A 22264-nucleotide genomic window follows, 5' to 3' on the forward strand; every position below is an offset into this window, starting at 1 on the left:
TCCATTTTTTTCTTCCTGGCCAGTGTCTCTGAGAAGCTGTCAGAAGATTCCGTTCTCATGGTCCATGAGATGGGACAAAAATTGGTATTCCATTTGTTGGGCTGTCCATCTAATGAGGAAGCAAGGAACTTGCCCTATGACATTTAACTCTTGATGAAGATTTGTCTTGAACTATTGATTGTTAAAACCTGAACACCAGAAACACGATTTATAATACTTGAGGATGTACCCAGAAGCGAATTTGGAACCGAAACCTAAGTAGCACATCTTGGGGGTTATGCAAATGACAGGAGGCTTAACTATGGGCTCATCTCCTTAGGGTTAGTTTCCTTATTGCTTATATTCACCTAGGAAATGATCATTTCTTTAAACTCTAATTTTCTCAGAAGATCTGGGTCACTTTAAACCTCATAGCAAGTATTAGGACTTTATAGAACAGTCCCAGCCTCCTCGTCCTCTGAGCACCCCTGTTCCTTTCCTGGACAGCCTGGGCCCAGGGTGAAGCAAAATTCTGTGACAGTACAGATAAAACATCTGAAATGAAACCCAGAGTTGCCATATAAGACACAGCAGGCACGTAACCTGAACATAAGTACTGGCTAAAGACATAGTAAGTTAGGGTCAGCAAACACGGAATGACTACATATATGTAATGTATATACTAACATTATCAACATTTGTGAAATGAGGCTTGAGACGCTTATGAAATGTTTATTTCACCAGTTGAGAGTTAATCGTCCACTTGTATGCCCAACAAGACAGATGCATTGCTATCTAGAAGAGTGTTACCGTTGTTTTTTTAGCTAACTGTAAGAGACAAACACCGCAGATGCTTTTCCTATCAACACACGTCTGCACACTCAGAACCACCCCATGGGATAAGGATCCTCTTAAAGATGGTGATACTGAGTGTCTTGTCCTTACATAAAATGGCCAAGCCACATGCATAGCAAGACATCGCCAGCAAGCCGATTAGTCAAACCCTTGAAAAAAAAGTTTCTTGTGTGTGTGTGTGTGTGTGTGTGTGTGTGTGTGTGTGTGTGTGTGTGTGTGTGTGTGAAACCTGATGACAGAATACTTGGAAATTTAGTGGGAAGGGAGATCCTACTCCCAGTGGTTTATGCCAGGTCAACAATCGACTCATTCATTTCAGTTCCTTTCTTGTGTATGTTTCAGTATATTAACACATTACATTTAAAAATGGATTTCAACAGTGCTTTCAAAATGATCCCGTCAGTTTTCTGTCCCAGAGTATATGCATCTGAGTGCAGGTGCCTGTGGAGGCCAGAGGCAGCCGATAAGTCACCCAACATGGGTGCTGGGGACTTGAGTCCTCTGCAAAAGCAGGGCATGCTCTTAACTGCTGAGCTACATCTACCAACTCCACCCCCAACATCTGGAAGCATACACACTATAAAATTTTGTGAGATATGGAAATACATAATTAAAGTCATCTAGAATCCCATTAGTCAAAGATAAATAGTTAATATAGTCTTATGTCCCTTCAATCTTTTTTTCTGTTAATTTTAAGCTTATCATATAGAAGACTTTTAGGTATAATTAGCAAAAGTTTGGATCGATGACAAAGAAGGATGTGGTGACAGGATTTTTGCCATTGAAATTATCTATAGGCTTCTAAAGAGGCAGACAACAGTCATTCAGTACCTCTGTCCACTCAAGGCTTTCAAGCCCGGTGAGTCCTACGGTTTGCACTTTTTTTCTAGTATGTGGATTATCATGTGCATTGGTTTGTTTTGTACCCCTGTGGACCTAAACCACTTATATAAGAATATCTCACACAAACCATAATCACATTCCGCAGGGCAAGAAAGGATAACAGCTAAATCTGATGAAAAGACTTCATGTCACAAGAAAATATATAATATGCTTTAAACATTTCTGCATACTTAAGTTTATATAAAAGACAGCAGGAAAATAAGTCATGGTTAATAATGGCTCAAGGAGGGTCTGGCTGGTACAATAGACTTGCTCTTATATTATTGAACTTCAAGAATTTATTATCAAAATTAAAAATGAAGCTTCAGTTGTATATAAAGTCACAATCCCGCTCAACAGTTGTCAGGGAGTGTTGGTGGAAATCTGCACACAGCACTGAAGACCAGGAGGAAGCAAGCGCGGGCTCCAGTTGGAATGTTGAGTAAACTCAGACAACTTCGTCTTGACTTAGATGGTCATGACACACTGAATGAACTTAAAGAGGACAATTAGTGTTACACTACCGACTGCAAAATACTGAAGGTGTTAGCCTCTCTAGGGGCAGCTTCCATTTTAGTTCCTTATCTTGGCATTGTGGGTAAACAAAAAGAACAAAATATCCCAACTTTCAAAGTTACGCATAAATGAACAGCAGGCCGCGGAGGATCTTACTGGTAGGGGAACTTTCTATTGTAAAATCCGATGAGTCCCTCACTTTATGGGAAGGAGGAATCACTTCACCAGATAAAGAATTTAAGTCTCAAATAGGATTTAAGAGTCTAGAAACAGTCATGGTCCAAAGTACTTGCCCACAAGAACAAACAGCAAGTTTACACTGCCGTATCATGTGAGGACTTCCAAACTGATTTCGCCCTGCTACTCGAGCAGGGCACTTTTTTTTTGTTTTGTTTTGTTTTTTGTTTTTATGAGACAGGGTTTCTCTGTATTGTTTTGGAGGCTGTCGGTCCAGTCTGGCCTCGAACTCACAGAGATCCGCCTGCCTCTGCCTCCCGAGTGCTGGGATTAAAGGCGTGCGCCACCACCGCCCGGCAGAGCAGGGAACTTTTGACCCAATCTGCTCCGTCAGGTCAAAGCCGTGCACACAGAGAGAAAAGCTGACCCTGCTCCAGCAACTCAGAAATGTACATTTAGCAACAGCAGGATTTGCTGTGCGTTGCTGACTCTGCCCTGCAGACCCCCTAGACAAGAGCCTCTCAAGCTTCCTGATAACCCTTTAGTGCAGTTCCTCATGCTGTGACCACCAGCTATGAAATTATCTTCATTGTTACTTCAAAACCATAGTTTTGCTACTGCTATGAATCGCTGTAAATATCTGATATGCAGGATATCTGATTATGTGACTCCCATGAAAAAGTTGTTAGGTCTCCCAAAGAGGTTGAGATCCACAGTTGAGAACTACTGTACTAGACTCTGCCCCCCCCCAAGCTTATACTCCAGCACTGGCAAGGAGCCCCAGTGCTAATCTTACAACAATTCTGCTAAGCCAACCCGATGATTTAATTTGAGAGAAAAGGAACACCTAGAAACCTCTTTACGGGTTCCCTCTGATGCCAAAGTCTATACTTTTTCCCCTCCCGGAGTCATCACCGTAAACAGCTTGCTTTAAATTGTGCTTTCAGTTGGCCTTATGTTCTCAAGGAACAGCACAGGTATGCAAAGCACAGCTGTAATGTAAGCTACCTGTGTGTGACGTGTTTCAGACAGGATAGGAGCCGATGACACGTCTGCATCCCAGGACATCTCAGGACACCAAAGAGGCCTCATTGTTACTTCGCATACATGTGTATGTGGGTGCATGCTTGTGTGTCGGGATGCACATGTTTGTGGAGGCTAAAGGAGAGCCTAAAGGAGAGCCTCCAGTGTCATGCCTCAGGTACTGGCCACCTTTTGAGAGTGGTTCTCACTGGCCTTGAGCTCACTAAGCAGGCTTGGCTGGAGTATCAGCAAGCACCAGACCCGCCTGTCTCCTGTGTTTTGCACATGGGTTCTGGGGATTGAACTCAGGTGCTCATGTTTGTCTGCCAACCACACCATCATCCCATAACGATGCTGAAAGAGGCATCGTTATTATGATGTCTGCTTCACTCAGTCTGAGTGCCACAGGGAGATCTACTTATATGACCCAGTCAATAAAAGCAACAGGGCCGGGCTGGAATTTGAAGTAATTCCCCTGCCTCATCCTCAGAAGTGTTGGGATTAGAGGCATGAACCACCATGTCCTGTTATGTTTTCTGTTTGTTTGTTTGTTTGTTTGAGGCAGAGTCTCACAAGCATAGCTCAGGCTGGCCTTGAACTCATGGCAATCCACCTGCCTCAGTCTCTTGAGTGCATGCATGAGCCACCATATCCTTTTATGTACAGTATGTCTTATTAGCTCTTATTTGCTGAAACTTACATCATCATATGAAAAATTCACCATTCCTTGTTGAGCAGAATCCCGTCTTCGAAAGCTATCTGCAAAACAACACAGTAAAATGTAGTTATTTTTTTTTAACTATTTGACATTGGGATCAAACTCCAATAATACATTCTACAACCAGTCAGCATAAGGCCAAATAAAGGTAGTCAGCTATGGGAGTATTAAAAGATTTAATATACAGCAGTAACATCCTGGGCAGCAGGTGGCCCATGGACATGCATCTGAGAAAAACGATTGGTCTCAGTAGAAGCATTCTGGCTCTCAAGGCCCTTAACCGCAGTGAAAGCACGGGGCTATAAACACTGTAGTAGCACAAACGCTGCCTAAGCAAGGAAACATATGGATACAGTTCCTAATATGATAAGTGGACTGTGACCAAATATCCCACTCGTTTTAGCCCCGCTGACCAATCAAAAATGATTATCTTTACTTTTACTCTTTTCAAACGTTTCACAGATGAAGAGAGTTACTCATAACTGCACTCTGTGATTGCAATTGCACAAAGCAGGGCTGTGGATGTAGCACATGGTCCAGGGTTTACCTAGCATGTGTGAGCAGTCTGTGACCGTAGCACCACAACACATTTAAAATATAGACGATTATATCTGCAGCATTTTAATAAAATGTACTATAATTACTCATTCATCTAAAAAAAAAAGCTGAGTAGCATATTATGCTCCATTTACTTAAGAGCTGTATTAAGGGTCTACTAATATACCCCTAAAAACATAGTAAGAACCAGGAGGAATGGAAGTTAAGAGGCATAAGAGATGGAGGAGTGATGAGCAAAGGAGTCAAGACCGTGCTGGTGAAACCCACAGAGACAGTTGACCGGATAAGGGGGAGCTCCTGAACCCCAGACTGATGGCTAAGAGGCCAACAGGGGACTGATCCAGAATCCACGAATGCAGTGTCAGTGAGGAGGCCTCAGAAATCTCTGGGCCCTTGGGTAATAGATCAGTGTTCACCATGGCATATGAATGAACTTTGGGAGCCCATTCCATATGGAGGGATGCTCCCTCAGCCTGGACACATGGGGAAGGGCCTAGGTCCTGCCCTGAATGAAATGACAGACGCTGGAGAGCCCCCCAAGGAGGGCCTCACCCTCCCTGGGGAATGAAGTCAGGATTGGGCTCGGGGTGGGGCTGGCGGAGGGACAAGGGAGGGGAGCTGGGATTGACATTTGAAGCATGCATGTTTCTAATTTAAAGAAAAAAGAAAAAAAGAGGCATGGAGAAATGAGAAATGTCATAAAAAGAGGCCTCCAGGCTGGTCATGCTGAAAGGTTTTGGGGACACACCTGTGAGAGCCCTCAGCTTGACACAGCAGGCTATGTAGTCATCAAAAGTGATCTTCCCACTGGTGCTGTATCGCTTTGCAATTGAATTCACAGTTTGGGGGTTCAATCTGAATCCTGGAAGGCAGAAAAATCACCCAGCAAGAAAAGGTTGAAGGCTTGTAAAGACATAAGAAAACAACAACAACAACAACAAAATCCCCAAACAGCAACAATATCAAAACCATCAAAAACAAACAACGGAAACAAAGAAAGAAACTGTCTGCTTTTAGGGACAAACAGAACACGTTTGGCCGGGGAAGGAGAGCTCCAGTTGGTAATACGAACCCATCGTCGTCAGGGCCTTCTGCAGTTCCTGGGGGTCCACGGTGCCACTCCTGTCGCTGTCAAAACTGATGAAGTGTTGTCTCCAGCCATTCAGCACAGCCCAGAGCTCTTTAAACTCATTGAATCCCATGGTGCCAGACATGTCTCTCTGGAGTGTGGTCAAGGCCCCGAACTGTCTTATCTCACAGCTTTAATGATTTCACAAGAGATTGAGGAAGGGGCAAGGGGAATCAATATTCCTTCCGTTAAAATGGCAAAACGACACCCCAAATTTTAAAAAAGCTATCCTATACTCTTGTCGCTCTGATACAAAACATTAATGGCAAACGGTGCAATAAATGGCCCATGGCTTTAAAACTCCAAACACGTGATGACAGGGCATTACGAACCAAGTAAAAAGCAGCTTTCTTAGTGGAATTGGGTGTGCTTTCCTGGGTGCTGCAGGCCACGGGTTCTGATATTCTAAGCCCTCAGAACCAGTGACTCCAGCTGTCGGGAGTGAGTTTAGCCACGGGTGACACAGTAGCCAGAGTAGCCAGACTCAAACGAATGTCTGGCTGGCATTCGTCTCTACTTTGATGCCTTACTGAACTAACTCTAACACACTCTCCCACCCATCCCTCTTGAGAAAGGATCTCCACAGTTCAGGCTCACCTCCAACTCACAGTACAGCCCATGCTGCCCTCAAACTCACAGTGATCCTCCTGCCCCAGCATCCTGAGTGCTGTGATTACAGGCATGAGCCACCACACCTCTGCCTCCTTGTGCAATCTTGAACAACCAGTCTTCCATTTACTAAACTTTCTGCCTGTTTTTCATACCAAATTACATCCAAACGGCTAGTTATTTCATCAAGCTTTTTGGTGGTTGCTTGTTATTTTATATTTACTTGTTATTCATCCTGAGATGAAATGTCTTCGAAAGATATTTTTCTTTTTGCTGTGGAGAAACACTCTAGACAGCCATGAAGGCAAAGGATACGTCCAACATTGAAACCATAAGGCGACAAGTCTCCAGGTTAAAAGCTGTTGAATCAAAGAAAGTACATGAATATGTGCAATTTCGAAATTTCATATTACATTGGAATCATTCGAATTAATTATGAATTTTTAAACATGCTACTCATTCACCATTTTGTGGTGTTTGGCTTATACCAATTTTGTGGGTCCGTGAGGCCAACATGGTCCAGTTTCAAAATTTTTACTACATGTATCTGCCCATGTTAGAGATACCTGTAGGAACCCCTATCCCCCTCCCCAGGACGCAGTCCCTTGTACATAGGGTTAGGATCGCCTGGCAGCCCCACTGTTACTCCTGGTCCAGCCATTTCCTCAAGATGCAGCACTCCAAGTGCTCCTTAACAGCTGTGCCTGACTTGATTTCAGTAAGCCACTTCCCAGTCCCTAGTAAGATCTGGAACTCAGACAGCTAATCTTGGCTAAGCAGAACTCTGTGTAGACAGAACGCTACAGTTCGCAAGCTAGAATTATCTTGGATTACTTGGCCTAACTTTTGGATCTGATCTACTGTCCTCCTAACTCAGCAGAAATACTCTTTAAAGTGTCTCACTACACGTCCCTGGCCTCCGGCATCTACCAATCCTATAGCCATGAATGTTCTAACATCTGAAAGCTATGGGTCCCGACTTTGCTGTAGTGAGATCTCCCCACCAATGGAAATGGCAAATGTCCTTATTCATGACTTCCTTTTAATTCTTGACTATACAAGTTCATGTGACATCTTCCATAGTCGAACATGTCATTTAAGCTAACTTGAGTTGATGTTCCTGAACCACAGTCCTTCATGTTTGGCTCAGAATAAACTTCCTTTATTTCCTTTAAAGTGGAGTCTTTGTTTTATACTCTCAGTGTAGTCTTTACCGTACGGCTGGCGTGGCAGTGCTCTCCCATACAGAATGCTGTGGGCTGTTCTGATCTCAGGGTAAACCTCTACATGTGAGGACCTTCGGGAATTTTCCCAGTTCACCAACGGCCAGCAAGATCTCCACAGGGAATTTCTCACTTCCATAGCTGAACCATACTCCCTCTGGGGCTTTCAAACATAGTGTTGTTCTAACTGCCTGAATTCTGCACATACATACTGTTCTGTCTATCTGCCTGAATTCTGTACATACATACTGTTCTGTCTATCTGCCTGAATTATGCACATACACACTGTTCTGTCTATCTGCCTGAATTCTGTACATACACACTGTTCTGTCTACCTGCCTGAATTCTGCACATACACACTGTTCTGTCTACCTGAGTTATGTACATACACACTGTTCTGTCTACCTGAATTCTGCACATACACACTGTTCTGTCTACCTGAATTCTGCACATACACACTGTTCTGTCTACCTGAATTCTGCACATACACACTGTTCTGTCTACCTGAATTCTGCACATACACACTGTTCTGTCTACCTGAGTTATGTACATACACACTGTTCTGTCTACCTGAATTCTGCACATACACACTGTTCTGTCTACCTGAGTTATGTACATACACACTGTTCTGTCTACCTGAATTCTGCACATACACACTGTTCTGCCTACCTGAATTCTGCACATACACACTGTTCTGTCTACCTGAGTTATGTACATACACACTGTTCTCTCTACCTGAATTCTGCACATACACACTGTTCTGTCTACCTGAGTTATGTACATACACACTGTTCTCTCTACCTGAATTCTGCACATACACACTGTTCTGTCTACCTGAGTTATGTACATACACACTGTTCTGTCTATTTGAATTCTGCACATACACACTGTTCTGTCTACCTGAATTCTGCACATACACACTGTTCTGTCTACCTGAGTTATGCACATACACACTGTTCTGTCTACCTGAATTCTGCACATATACACTGTTCTGTCTACCTGAGTTATGTACATACAGCATCCCCAGGAGGCATCACTGTGGCTGGACTTTCATTTCTTCTCTAGCGTGGGTATCAATTCTGCAGGCACACGCCTGTCTTGACCATGTGCCTATTGTTATGGCCCCAGCCTCAGTAGTTATCTCTGTGATCTTCACCAGGGAGAGCTGTTTCCGTAACTATTCATCAGAAATGGACTGGTTGGTTGAAGGGATGAGTGACGGGATGGCCTGGATCCTCACCCCTAGACAGGAGCTGTGGTTTAGCATAGAAGTATGCCAGTATGCCTCTTTCAGGAAGGCTAAAGGAAAATGCGGGTTGTTGTTGTTGTTATTATTATTTTGTTTTTTTGAGACAGGATTTCTCTGTGTAATAGTCCTAGCTGTCCTGGAACTTGCTCTGTAGACCCGGCTGGCCTTGAACTCACAGAGATCCACCTGCCTCTGCCTCCCAAGTGCTAGGATTAAAGGTATATGTCAGCATTGGTTATTATTTTGTTAATAGGATATTTGGGTTTGACTGATACTTAAAAGTTGTATATCTTATATAAAATACCAATGCAGCTATAGGCCCATGGTTTCTTCATTTTCTTTAATTTACTTATTTGGCTTTTTTGAGACAGTTTCATGTAGCCCAAGCTACCTTAACCTCTATGTAGATGATGACTTTAAACTCTGGTCCCTCCGACCTTCACCTCTCTAATGAGCAGACTCTAGGCACACATTACCATGTTCAGCTAATGTCTCTATTCTGATATTTTTCCAACATGTTAGCCAACAGCCAACCAACAAGCGATTTACAGATGGAGGGTCTGTATGTTAGGAGACACAGAGGTAAACAGAGCTGGAGCACAGACGTCCAATGGATTAGGTGAGGCAAATAGGTTTCACTCCCTGCATTTTCACCTGGAAACAGCTTTTGTTAATGCCAATCATTCGATATCATTTCAAAACCATCCATGTGGTGACTTCCCACCCGCTGCTGCTTCCGTTCGCTCTACTGCCTCGCCTCAGATGCCTTTCCATCCAGCAGAAACAATGCACCAGACTTAGAAAGGAAGGAAGCCTACCCTACCTGCTTCTCCCCAGCTTCCTGCAGAGCAACCACCAAATTCAGGGAAAGGAGAAGAACTTCTCTTGTGGAGATGGGAACATTCCCCATCAAGTCCCCCTCCAAGGCTGACTGCTTCTTGTCTGGAGTATCCAACAGGCCCCCTTCAGCTCCAAGTCTGTGGACTATGACTTGGAATCTGGGACTAAAAAGGGGCGCTTTATGGTTTCTGTATTGTAGAGAACTCTTAGCAGCCCAGAAGTTGGGTGGTACACCACGGCTATGAGAGGGAACCAAGCTAATTAACTAGATCACATGGTCCCTGTGTTTCAGGAAATGTCTTCTTAAATGCATTGGTCTAAGGCCATCACGAAAGTGACTTCCAAGCAACGCTTTGGTCTCTCTTAAAATGTGGTACGTCTCTTCTCCTGAAAGGCTGTAGCTATTAAGATACCTCACTGGACAAACACCATTAAATCTTCCTTGTTTACCTCAACTGCCCAAGGTTAAAAAATTAACCATTTAAACATAATCGCCACTGTTCAGTTCCCCTTACCTAGAAAGTGCTTCTCTTGTTTAGGACCAAATTAAAACGACAGAAATTTGAAACACTTTTCTCTTTAGAATTAATTTCCCAAATAGGAAATAGAAATAGGACACTGAGGTTACACAAGATGTGGTAACAACAGAAACTGGGTGTTTTAAAGATGGCCATCTACTGGGAATCCAGCATGGGACTGATCCAGACCTCTGAGTGTGGGTGTCAGCGAGGAGGCCTAGGCAATCTATGGGGCAAACAATGAGGGAGGCTCTCTCAGCCTGGACTCTTGGGGGGAGGGCCTAGGCCCTGCCCTGGATGAAATGACAGACTCTGGAGATCCCCCATGGAGGGCCTCACCCTCCCTGGGGATCAGAGTGGAGGGAGACTGGGAGGGGGGCTGGGGACCTGGTAGGGGGGTGGGGGAGGAGGGGAGGGAGATGGAGCTGGGATTGACATTAATTTAAATTAAAAAGATTAAATTGAACTTAAATTTTAAAAAGTGAAAAAAATTGGTGGAAAAAAGAAATAAAGACATCCATCTAGAACATACAGCACCTCAAACAGCTGAAAATGCCATAGCACGTGCTGAGGAATGAATTCCAGCTGGAACACTTTAACTCAGAGCTCACTATGAAGGGGTGGTGTCAGTTTGATGTTATGAGTCAATTAACAAATGGAAAGAAGTTAGAAGGAGCACAGCTGGGCTAAGACACTATTACTTGTCCTAGACACTTTTGTTCAAGGCTAGATTTTTTTTTTCTTTTTCTTTCGCTTTTGGTTTTTCGAGACACGGTTTCTCTGTATTGTTTTGGAGCCTGTCCTGGAACTCGCTCTGTAGACCAGGCTGGCCTCGAACTCACAGAGATCTGCCTGCCTCTGCCTCCCGAGTGCTGGGATTAAAGGTGTGCGCCACCAACCCCCTTGATTTTTTTTTTTAAAGCAGAGTGTATGAGATGATGCAGGATCTTGGCAGTGTTTAATTCTCCTTGCAGCTTGGAGCACAGTACTGGAAAGGCAGGAAAGAGGGACATGTTGGACAACAGCGCTGCACATCTAGCCGCCAAAGAACTCAGGAAGAGCAGGAAGGCTAGCACGGGGTGACAGCGGAGTGGGAGCTCTGTCCTCACTGTCCTCAGCGTGAACACACCTTCTCAGGCGGAGGGAAGAACGGCCTCGGGGATGACGTCACAGCCAGCAAGCGCTTGTGTTGCCAAGTAGCAAGTCCAGGGCCCCCAGATCAGACTGCAGGACCGGCCGCTGTCTCAGGGCCCCAGAGTTAGGGTAGAATAAGCACTCTGCAAACGGTCAGTGGTACGTGCTAGCACTTACCATTAACGATACCCGACCTGGAGGATTCCGTTTCAGCACCCTAACTTGTCCTCTGTAAGGGAGGCCACCCAAACTGTCTGAATGGTTCTGTCCACAGGGAACCCAAGTCCAAGAGATCCACTAACCTGTCTCACAGACTGGTGACTTAGAAATTGTGCTCAACTAACATAAAAAAATAATAGCTTAGTGGATCGGAAAAGTTTGCTGCCTTTACAGGCACAATCACGGTTAACAGCTGAAGTCCAGAGGACGAGGGGATTATTAGAATCTAAGTCCATGAACTTACGTTTGTATCCTCCAGCAATGCCAGACTGCGTTAGACATCTCTGCAACTCGTCAGCATCAATTTGTCCATCCTTACAAAACAAGCCAGCAGACAAAACACAGGAAGAGGAATCATGATGGTGATCTGCACTTTCAAGTTCTTAAGTCACAAGGACAAGAGAAAGTGACTATATCTAGCATTTTTAAAGGAATGCCTTTCAAAATTGGGCACTCTTCTCCTTACGCTAATTCCAAAAAGAAGTTGATGAGAGAGCATTTGTTATGGCAAACAATCTCCACTCAGTTTGAGCTGAGAAACGATCAAAACTAATCATTTTAAATACAATTAGCTTTGGAATTGTTTAAAAACATATTCCTCAACCCCATTTTGAGAGAGGGAGAAAGTAGGGTGTACAGCAGACCTTCCAGGCATCAGTAAATACAAGGCCTGGTCCAAGGGGCAAGAGGCTCTTGGATGAATTTATGACTTAGGAATTGTTTTCTGAGCACAATTAAATGGAGAAGATGCATGGTGGGCTCCCAGACCATCTTATTGGCTGAGTGAGGTCAAAACTAGGTATGGCTCTTTTTTTTTTTTTTTTTAAGGGATTTTAAATAAAATACATCAATCCAAGTTGGTGAGATCCACTGTTATGAGTAGGGAACAATAACTTGAAATTATTAATGGTGAAGGTGAGGAATAGAGGCCAGGGCTGCTGAAAGCCAAGCAGGCGGGTCACTTACACGCCAGAGACACCGGCAATCTAAGAATGCTAGGCTTGAGGTGTGCTACGTCTTGCGGTTTCAAAGACACAGATCAATAACAGATTAAGTAGATACTGGAGAGGAAAGTCTCCCGGTCTTTGACTCAATTTTCCATTCAAATTCTCAACGCTGTGTTTCTTAGAGTACCGAGTACCCCTTCCAAAGGCGACCCGAGGGTTTTGCTTGGTATATTCTACAGTATCCTTTTTTTTTTTCCTTGACTTCCTTCTTTCTGGCTCTTGTTGTTAAAACAAGTCTAAGGTGAATGAGCAGGGATAAAGATCCCCTCTGGATACATCTGGGTTACTCAACAGCACATTTACCAAACACAGAGTGACCTTGCAAGCTGGGCAAGTGTCCTTCCTCACAGCTGCCACAAACTGTCACACAACTCTAAGGGAGGAAAGTGGGACCTAGGACTTGTCACTAGGTGACCTGAATTCCTTCCCAGGGTCAGCAGGCCATAATACCTAATAAGGACATAGACAAGCTTGCAGAAGAGCATCTACAGCAAGGACAGAGGACAGCCTGGAAGCCTGGGGCTCTTTACAGTTCTTCTCTACCTCCTGAGGGGATAAATGACTGATTATCAAACTCACCTGAAAGTAGGTGTCTGTCATAATTGGGCTATGGAATTACTGATAACACGCCTTTAGGTTGGACAGGGGCTTTATGTTTAGAACTTTGATTTCTTCTCTGTAAGCAACTCTTGCTCTATCCCGATGACACAGTTCTAAAGGCATAACTGCACAGACCTTCAAAGCATATTTGCAATCCCCTTTTGGTTCAGCCGAACCCCTAGTGCAGTGGCAAGTTTAGCTTTGAACTGATCTAGCACGAATACAGGTAGTCTCTGTCCAACTTTGTTCGGGACTAAAATAAGAATGTTTGGGTTCTCCGTTCTTTTTTTCCTCTTTTGCCCAGGCAAAGGGGCTCAGTTCCAGGATGAAGTTCTCTTAGCTGTCACTGCACTAAACGATAACACAAACAGATAGAACGACTCTTCAGTATTATATAGAAAGGGCTAACCTGTCCAGCCACAGCAGCGAAGTAACCGTAGAGCGGATCCTGAGTTTGTCCGGGGAACGCAGGCCCTCCAGGAGCTCCTCCATACTGCTGAGAGGGAAATGAGAAGCTTCAGAACAGATCGAGGCTGGCTTTGGCGCAAAGCAGAGGCAATTGCTACCTGTCTGCGCTCCACAGCATCTCCCTCCCCCACGACCTCACACACAAGGGCAGCGACCCACCCTGCTCTTCCACTCCTGCTCCATAGACATTTAAAAGCTGAAATTAAGTCCAAATTAAGTCTCCACAATATGCGAAGTCATTTAAAAATCTCTATTAAATAAGGGGTTGCAGAGGTGAATAGAACCGAAGCAAGCAATTCAGCAGCAAGGCTCGGGGATAGTTTCCTGTTGTTTAAACAGCTTTTTACGGAGTTTTAAAAGCCCTTGAAGTACTAGGTAAGGCTGGATTTGGTACAGGGGTGACAGGTGTATTCCGGGAGGAAGGGGCATGGCCCCGCTGTATCTCAGACGAGGGTCCTTCAGTCTCCAACAGTACCTCCCTAACACCTGGCGAGGTGGCCTTCCTCTGGTCATTTCTCCGGACTTTTGGGGCCCCCTGTCACTTTCTTTTCAAGAGAGTGGCCACGGGACCATTCTAGATCAAGATGGCTGTTGTTGCTTTGGAGGGGGGGATGTGAGAGAGGGGGAGAGAGAGAGACAGAGAGAGAGAAAGAGAGAGACAGACAGACAGAGACAGCAGGAAGTGAACACACAACTTTGCACTATATCACGCCACATTTCCGAGTCACCGAGTGGGCTTCCTGGGTCGCAGCCCACACACCCGTTGGCCCGGGAGAACCCCTAGGAAGGCAGGGGGCTGAAGAATGGAGTGGGGCCGAATCTGGCCATCAGGGACCAGGCGAGCGCGCGGGGAGCATCTGGATCGGGGATCCGCTCGCAGCGCCTCCTCCCGCGCGTCCGTGGCGCCCTCTCGCCCAGAGAGCAGCTTGGCTGCGGTACCCGAGCTCTGCACTTACCCCGCCTGGGTAGTACCCGCCGCCGGCGCCAGGGTGCCCGGGATACGCCATGGTGCAGACTGCGCCCCAGCCCTGCTCGTCTGCTACTCCGCCCGCCCGCCCGGAGCCGCCCTGGAGCGCACCAAACCGCCCCAAGGGGGGGTGGGTTCTGCCTCCACCACCCATCCGGGACCGTCCCGCGCCACCCCGCGCGCTGCCCGCTCTCTGCGGCCTCCGTGCTGTGCCAGCGCCCCGGGCGACCCTGTCGGGCGGTGACCCAGGGCCCCAGACGGGGTTCACACCGGCACCCGTTCTCCCTCCCGGCCTAGTGGCACATTCCGACATCCACGCACCGCCCCGGGATTTTTTTTTTTTCCTTCTTCCTACTGTGTTATTTTGTGGTACGTTTGTTATTTTACACGGTTGTTGGACTGGGCGGGTGGTATAAGAACGCTACGCACTATTAGGGACAGGTTGAAGAGCAACTCCAATGGGTGAAGGAGACACTTTAAAATCAACATAGGAAAACACCTTTGAAAACAGGATGGAAACTTCAGTACTGTGCAAGGGGGCATTTAGCTTTGAATGCTAGTGGCCTGCTTCTTTGCCAACTGCTAAGCTGGGTGTAACTGGTGCGATTGCTAAGTGCGTGGAGTCGGGTAGATGAAGGGGACATTTTCTGGGCAGGACAGCCTCACTCAGCCACATCATTCGCAGAAAACTGATGCATTTTTTTTTTTTTTCTGGATGATTCAAATAGAAACAGCTGCCCTGGTGAACGTTACTGAACGGATGTGTAACTCACTTGGGTTGTTCAGAAAACGTTTCACAGTTTTCATTTTGCTTTTTAGTATAACTGAAACAAGAGAAAACTTGTAGGCTTGCCCTTGACAGTTAAGGGTTACACCGTGGGTCTCTGTTGTTCTTACCCTTTCTCTCCGTGGACCAGGCTCTCAGGCTAGCCCAGAACTTGTGGCCTCAGCCTCCCGCTGAGTCATCATTGCTAGCCTGTTTCTCTGACTTTACGATTTCGAGAAACACTTTAATGGACAGGACTGACCATAGTGTGAGACAATGGCTTGAACCATCGGATGACTAGTCAGCACTTCTCTCTCAAGTCCCCTTTTTGGATACGTGGATTCCAAAAACAGAAGTTCTGAATAGTGAGAAAAATTCTAATAGTCCTCATTGTCACATAACAAAAACAGGACGTGTGGCTTTCCTCGTGTCTGATTCTGGAGATAAAATTATTGTTTTCAAATACCGTGGTAGCCAGTCCAAGTGGATTAGACGGCCTGTGTTTCGGAACTTTAATCAGCAAGATGATCAGCGTTGAGCTGGCATTTAGTTTAAGCTCTTTCAGGACTCAAGTTTGAAAAGCAAGCAAGCAAACAAGCAATGTGTCCCTAATAAAATGCTTGTAACTGATGCAGGATTAGTTTTATGGACAAGTGACTATGCTAATTGCTACATTAGGAGTCATTAGAGTCTTACTCCCTTTCCCTTAAGAAGTGAACTTTAATGGAGTGCTGTAAATGAAAATCTGACAATGATTGCCAACAAATTAGTAAGTTCCGGCTGCTTTGGGTTCAGGAAAAAAAATGTAGCAGCTAATAATGACTATCTATCTATATCTATATATCTACTCTCTCTCTCTCTCTCTCTCTCTCTCTCTCTATATATATATATATATATATATATATATATATTTGACGTTCAAAGCATTTACCAATATGTGATGTCCTCATAAATTCCTGGGAGATAGGTGCTTTTGTTACACAGTTGAGAACTCGGGGAAGCCAAGGGTGCCAGGTGCCCGGGATCGCCATGGTGCAGACTGCGCCAGGGAAAGGAGGAACTCAGAGCTGGCCTATGGTGTTGCGTACTCTGGCTCTGCCTCAAGGGGAAGAAAATGTCCAGATAGTAAATATTTTCCCATCACATGCTCCCAGTAGCGACTTCTTGGCTCTCATAACCCAGTAGTATCTGATAGAGCTTACGTTAACAGTGTAGTGTGTTCCAGTGCAACTTGATTCATAATCACAAAGTTGAATTTCGTACAATTATTGACTATCAACACAATTTTACCCCTGCCAATTAAGATGTAAATATCCTGAGCTTTCAGGTGTACCCCAAAAAGAGGCAGTCCAGATGTGGCTCTCGGGCAGTAGTTTGCAAGCCGCTGTTGCAGGATGTTTGATGGCACTTTGACACTCCTAGACTGTGTTAATAAAGTTAACTTTGAATCAGGAGGCGGAGCCAGTACTTTGAATCAGGGGGCGGAGCCAGTGACTAGCTGGCAGGAGTTAGTCATAGAGAAGCCGGGCATACGGATAGGGAAGATGGACAAGAAAGAGAAGGGAAGGACTTGGAATTCACGTGCTCTCTTTGATCTGGGAGAGAAGAGGTGCTAGCCGGGTGTTGGTAAGAAAGGGAGGGTCGGATGGTCACTTCGGCTCTGCTTCTTGGTCTATAAGGCTTTTACTCTGATTCTCAAGTTTTTATTGGTAATGGGACAATTTAGCAAAACACAGCAAACCGCTGCAAGCTTAAGCCTAGGAAGTATGTCTTTAGTGCATGATGTGCTGCTTTTAAGAGAAAGCATACTGGTTGTGGTGGATGAGTCACCCTAAGGAATGGTGACCTCCCCAGGATAAGAGCCTGTGATTAAAATTCCTACCTCAGAATCTGCCCACTGCCCACTGTGCAATAGGAGCTGGACAGTGGTGGTGCATGGCATTAGTCCGAGCATTCAGGAGGCAGAGGCAGGCTATCTCTGTGAGTTCGAGGCCAGCCTAGGCTGAAGGCTGAGTTCCAGGTCAGGTTCCAAAGCTACACAGGAAACCCTGTCTTGAAAAATCAAAAAGAAAAAAATGTGCAATAGGAACACTGTGAGACCTTGTTACTTGCCTGTATCATCCTGTGTAGTGGTAGCCAGAACACATGCAGAATGACAAGGTAGCCTGCCAGGCTGTCCTGTAAATGTCTATGCATGCAACACAAACCCTTTTACTCATAGCCTGAGCAGTATAGAATCTAAACAATTCAGCTGGGCGTTGGTGGCACACGCCTTTAATCCCAGCACTCAGGAGGCAGAGGTAGGCGGATCTCTGTGAATTCGAGGCCAAGCCTGGTCTACAAGAGCTGGTTCCAGGACAAGATCCAAAGCCACAGAGAAACCGTTTCTGTATCGGAAAAAAAAAAAGAAAGAACCTAAACAATTCATGGAAGAATAAACATTTAATAACACCATTGGAAAACTGAAGTGTCATTTTCTTTCGTGATTCTTTTCCATGAAGGTGTGGAGTTGGGATGAAATAAGCAACTTTATCGAATTCTTGGCATGGGCCAAGTGCCAAGCTAGATGCTTCCTTATGACATTGCACCTAAGGCACATGACCTTCAAAAGAAGGTGTACTTGGGTTTTATAGATTAGGAAACTGAAGAACAGGTAACTTCCCTGGGGACTCCCTCTGGAACCCACATCTGCATGAGATTCCAAGAGAAAAGATAAAGGATACACTTAGTCTCTAAAGAGAGATTAACATAAATGTTATATATACCGTTCAGGCAGAACTTCCTCATTTAGATAAGGGTGAAAGGAACTAAGTTGCCAAGTAACCAAAGGTGTTTCAGCATGTCCTGCAGTTGACTCAAAGGTCTAATGTATGAGGAAGAAATGAGCAATGCATTTGATAGATTAAGGGCTCAACTTTTTTAGTTACAATCTAGATGAGTCAGCTTGTTATCTGAAAACCTCTATTTGGGGCAGGGATATAAGATTGTGTTAGTGCACTCCAATAGTGAACCCAGATCCTGGTTTGATTGCCAGCACCACACACTAAAAAATAAATAAAATAAGAGGCAGAGGATGATGGAAATAAAACACATATATGACATTACAGGAAAAGTCAGGTCCTAAGTTTGAGTGGGAATGAGTATTCAACAATAATACAGGTGATTAATAACAACCCTGTCTGTTTGTGAACAGTAGTGTATTAGTGAATATAAGATGGCTTTTTCTTATTGATCAGTCATGTAATTTTGTTGACAGGATGGGAAGGTCCATCATGGAAAGTTTAGTGTTTCTGTGTGCAGTATGTACTAGCTTCCCAGAACATTATAGGGATGAGGCATTATTATCCATAGTCAGTCAGTAGAATTTTCTGTCATGATGATAACACTAACCATGTGTGCTATTAAACATGATACAAGGAACTAAAGTTTTAATTTTAATGGCCTTGCTAGCCAGTGACTCCTTTGTTGGGCAGTTAAGGAACATACTCATTTATGTCGTCTTCCCTGGATCTCAGAGAAAGCAAGTCTACTTTACTTGCCTGGAGTAGCCAGAATGGGTGAGCTAATGGAGACAAAACATCTGTGTTGGGTGTCAAATGCCCCTGTGTTAGATTATGAGGTATTCCCACTTCACAAAATGAAAACCATGAGGTCCTGTGGTTTGTGCCCTCAGTCATCACACCAATAAAAGCAACTGAGATATTTTATTCTTCCCTCATGCTCATACTGCTCTTCTTTCTATGATTTTTCAGTTTTCTCAGATTAAAGATTGGGGAGAGGGCCAGTGAGATGGCTCAGTAGGGGAAGGTGCTCACTGGTCAAGACTGTAGACTTGAGTTCAATTTATGGAACCCATATAAAGATAGAAGGAGAAAGCCAACTCTGTGAAGTTGTGCTTTGACCTCTATACATCTACTCTGGTACACACACCCTCTCACATGCATCTCTCTCTCTCTCTCTCTCTCTCTCTCTCTCTCTCTCACACACACACACACACACACACACACACACACACACTGCTAAATATCTAAATACAACCTGCTCAGTTCAGGAATCACTGCGAAAGAGGAGGCAGAAAGATTGTAAGAGCCAGAGTAGAAATGTCAGAGAAGCTACACTCATGAAGTCTCACTAACATGACTGCTTAAACATGACCTGAGCAATAACAACACACCTCGACATGCTAGGATGGAAGGGTGAAAATCTCATGAGGCCTCAACCCTAGACAAAGAACTACAGGCAACCGAGGAATGCTTCCCCAGGGAAGAGCTCAGCAATTAGTCATCCACTATCAAGCGGTCAGCTCTGAAATCATGTACACACAAGTAACATTGTATGGACTTTTCAATGATGAACTTCTGTAAAGCAAAGAACACAGTCAACAAGACAAAATAGCTCCCTACAGAATGGGAAATGATCTTCACCAATCCCACATCTGACAGAGGGCTGATCTCCAAAATATACAAAGAACCCAAGAAGCTAGACACCAAACTACCAAATAATCCATTTAAAAAATGGAGTACAGATCTTAAAAGAGAATTCTTAACAGAACAATCTCAAATGGAAGAAAGACACTTAAGGAAGTGCTCAACATCCTTAGTCATCAAAATTACTCTGAGATTCTATCTTACACTCATCAGGATGGCTAAGATCAAAAACACCAAAGACAGCTTATGCTACAGAGTATGTGGAAAAGGGGAACACTCCTCCATTGTTGGTGGGAGTGCAAACTTGCACGGCCACTGAGGAAATCAGTATAGCGATTAGGTATCAACCTACCTCAAGATGCTGCAATACCATTGTTGGGCATATACACAAAGGAGGCACATTCACACCACAAGGGCATTTGCTCAACTATGTTCATAGCCCCCCAACTGAAAAATGGATAAAAATGTGGTACATTTACAAAATGGAATACTACTCAGTGATAAGACACAATGACATCCTAAAATTCATAGGCAGATAGACAGAACTAGGAAAAACCACCCTGAGTGAGGTAACCCAAAACCAGAAAGACAAATATAGTATGTACTCACTCATAAGTGGATACCAGAAATAAAGCAAAAGATACCCAGCCCACAATCCACAACCCCAGACAAGCTAGAACCTTCTTCCAGAAATAGATGGAAACAGATGCAGAGATCCACAGCTAACCATTGGGTCAAGCTCCTAGAGTACAATCTCGAAGTGAGGGAGGAGCAGTAATATGAATAAGGGAGTCAAGACCATGATGGGGAAACCCACAGAATCAGCTGACCCCAGGAGGTCACTGACTCAGGTCTGACAAATGGGGAATCTGCATAAGACCAAACTAGACTCCCTTAATATAGGTGACAATGGTGCAGCTGGGACAATATATGAGGCCACTGGCAGTGGGTCCAAGACCTAACTCTAATGCACAAACTGACTTAGTGGAGCCCATTCTATATGGAGAGATACCTGGGTCAGCCTAGACACAGGAGTGTGGGGGATGGGGAGGTGCCTTGATCCTGCCTCAATGAGATGATGGGACAGACTTAGTAGACTTCCTAGGGGAGGCCTTATGCTCTCCGAGGAACAGATGGGAGGGGGGGCATGGGGGTGGGGAGAGTGGGAAAAGAGGAAGGAGGGGGAACTGGGATTGGAATGTAAAAATATAAATTAATAAAAAATTTTAAAAAGAGGAAAAATGGGACAGATACTAGAATGCTTGCCTATCGTGTCTGAAGCACTGGGTTCCATTCCCAGGGGAGGGGAGATATATTTCTTGGTTTACATGAAACTTTCCCAGAAGTCTCTTGCCTGTTTTCCTCTAGAGGAAAGCCAGTGGCAAAGCTGGGAGAGGAACTTTGATTGACGAATCCTGATCCCGAAGTAATAACATTCCTGTTTTGGCAAGCAAAGTTTCAGTTAAGGTAAAGTTGAATACTGCATATGTACTAGGATATTATACATGGAAAATAAACAGTCATCTTAGATTCTACAAAGAATGAATATCTGTCTCCATCTAAAGCATATCACCAGAGGAACTAGACACATCAACTTTAACTATAGTCCAGTCCATGCGTTATTGAATTTCTGGAACTATTAGTTTATGAAGGACCCCATACTGCTTCTGCCTTTTAAAATGAAAGGCAACTGTCAAGGGAAAAGAGGGAATTGAGTTCTTTGGGAACTAATAAGCTACACAGCTCAAAACACTTTATACTTTTCCTATGTGTCTCAGTGGAAATTCCAAAGTTGAGAATGTCTTTTTCGTTTTACTTTTATTCACCATGATCATTAATTTTAGACTTTATGCTTAAATTTTAGCCACCTTCTAGAACACTCAGAAAATATTGTAGCGACATAAACTTTGCAGACCCTCTTAGCCTGAGAAACAGTGTGTCAGTAGATTCACAAGTGTTAAGAACTTTGTCGTTCTGGTAGTAGAATTAAAGCATGAGTTGTATGGAACTGTCTAATATTAAATTCATACTTTTTACTTACCTGCATCTTGCAGTGAGGTCTTAGGGGAAGAAGCCGTGATTCTTAGAGGAATGCGTCTCTGCTGGTTGACCAAACTGAAGAATCAAGAGGTCTAAACCTTAACAGACAGTATATTGTTCCCCTCGATCCTTGTTAATCAGTAACCAACCATAACCATAACCATAATCATGTTCCGCCCTCCCATAGGAGTCAGTGGGGTTTTTATGAAACACACTTGCTTCAATGGCAAAAAGAAAGATCTTAGCCAAGATAACCAGACACTATCAGTAACAGTATCACACACACACACGCACACACACACACACACACATTCGCAAATGTGTCAATATTAAACACACCTTTTGAATTATTACCTCTTT

The 22264-nt window shown here is 44.4% G+C and overlaps 1 protein-coding gene across 4 annotated transcripts; it reads right to left on the reverse strand.

Annotated features, from left to right (window-relative positions):
- Positions 1-695: 695 nt before the first annotated feature.
- Sri (sorcin) lies at positions 696-22008 on the reverse strand. Of its 4 annotated transcripts, none has more exons than XM_040735865.1 (8): positions 21906-22008; positions 13646-13732; positions 11874-11943; positions 6762-6805; positions 5781-5928; positions 5457-5570; positions 4133-4191; positions 696-2211 (listed from the first exon to the last, which is right to left on the reverse strand). In XM_040735865.1, the coding sequence occupies exons 1-8, from the start codon at positions 21909-21911 to the stop codon at positions 2185-2187; spliced, it is 555 nt and encodes a 184-aa protein (XP_040591799.1). In that variant the 5' UTR covers positions 21912-22008; the 3' UTR covers positions 696-2184. The 4 variants fall into 4 exon arrangements, with proteins under 4 accessions (XP_040591799.1, XP_040591800.1, XP_012978954.1 ...); XM_040735866.1 differs by having other exon boundaries at positions 13646-13729; positions 21906-21926; XM_013123500.3 differs by lacking the exon at positions 21906-22008 and adding an exon at positions 14661-14787.
- Between the last annotated feature and the right edge of the window lie 256 nt (positions 22009-22264).

Source organism: Mesocricetus auratus, unplaced genomic scaffold, assembly GCF_017639785.1.
Source record: "Mesocricetus auratus isolate SY011 unplaced genomic scaffold, BCM_Maur_2.0 Super-Scaffold_100051, whole genome shotgun sequence".
Lineage (NCBI taxonomy): Eukaryota > Metazoa > Chordata > Mammalia > Rodentia > Cricetidae > Mesocricetus > Mesocricetus auratus.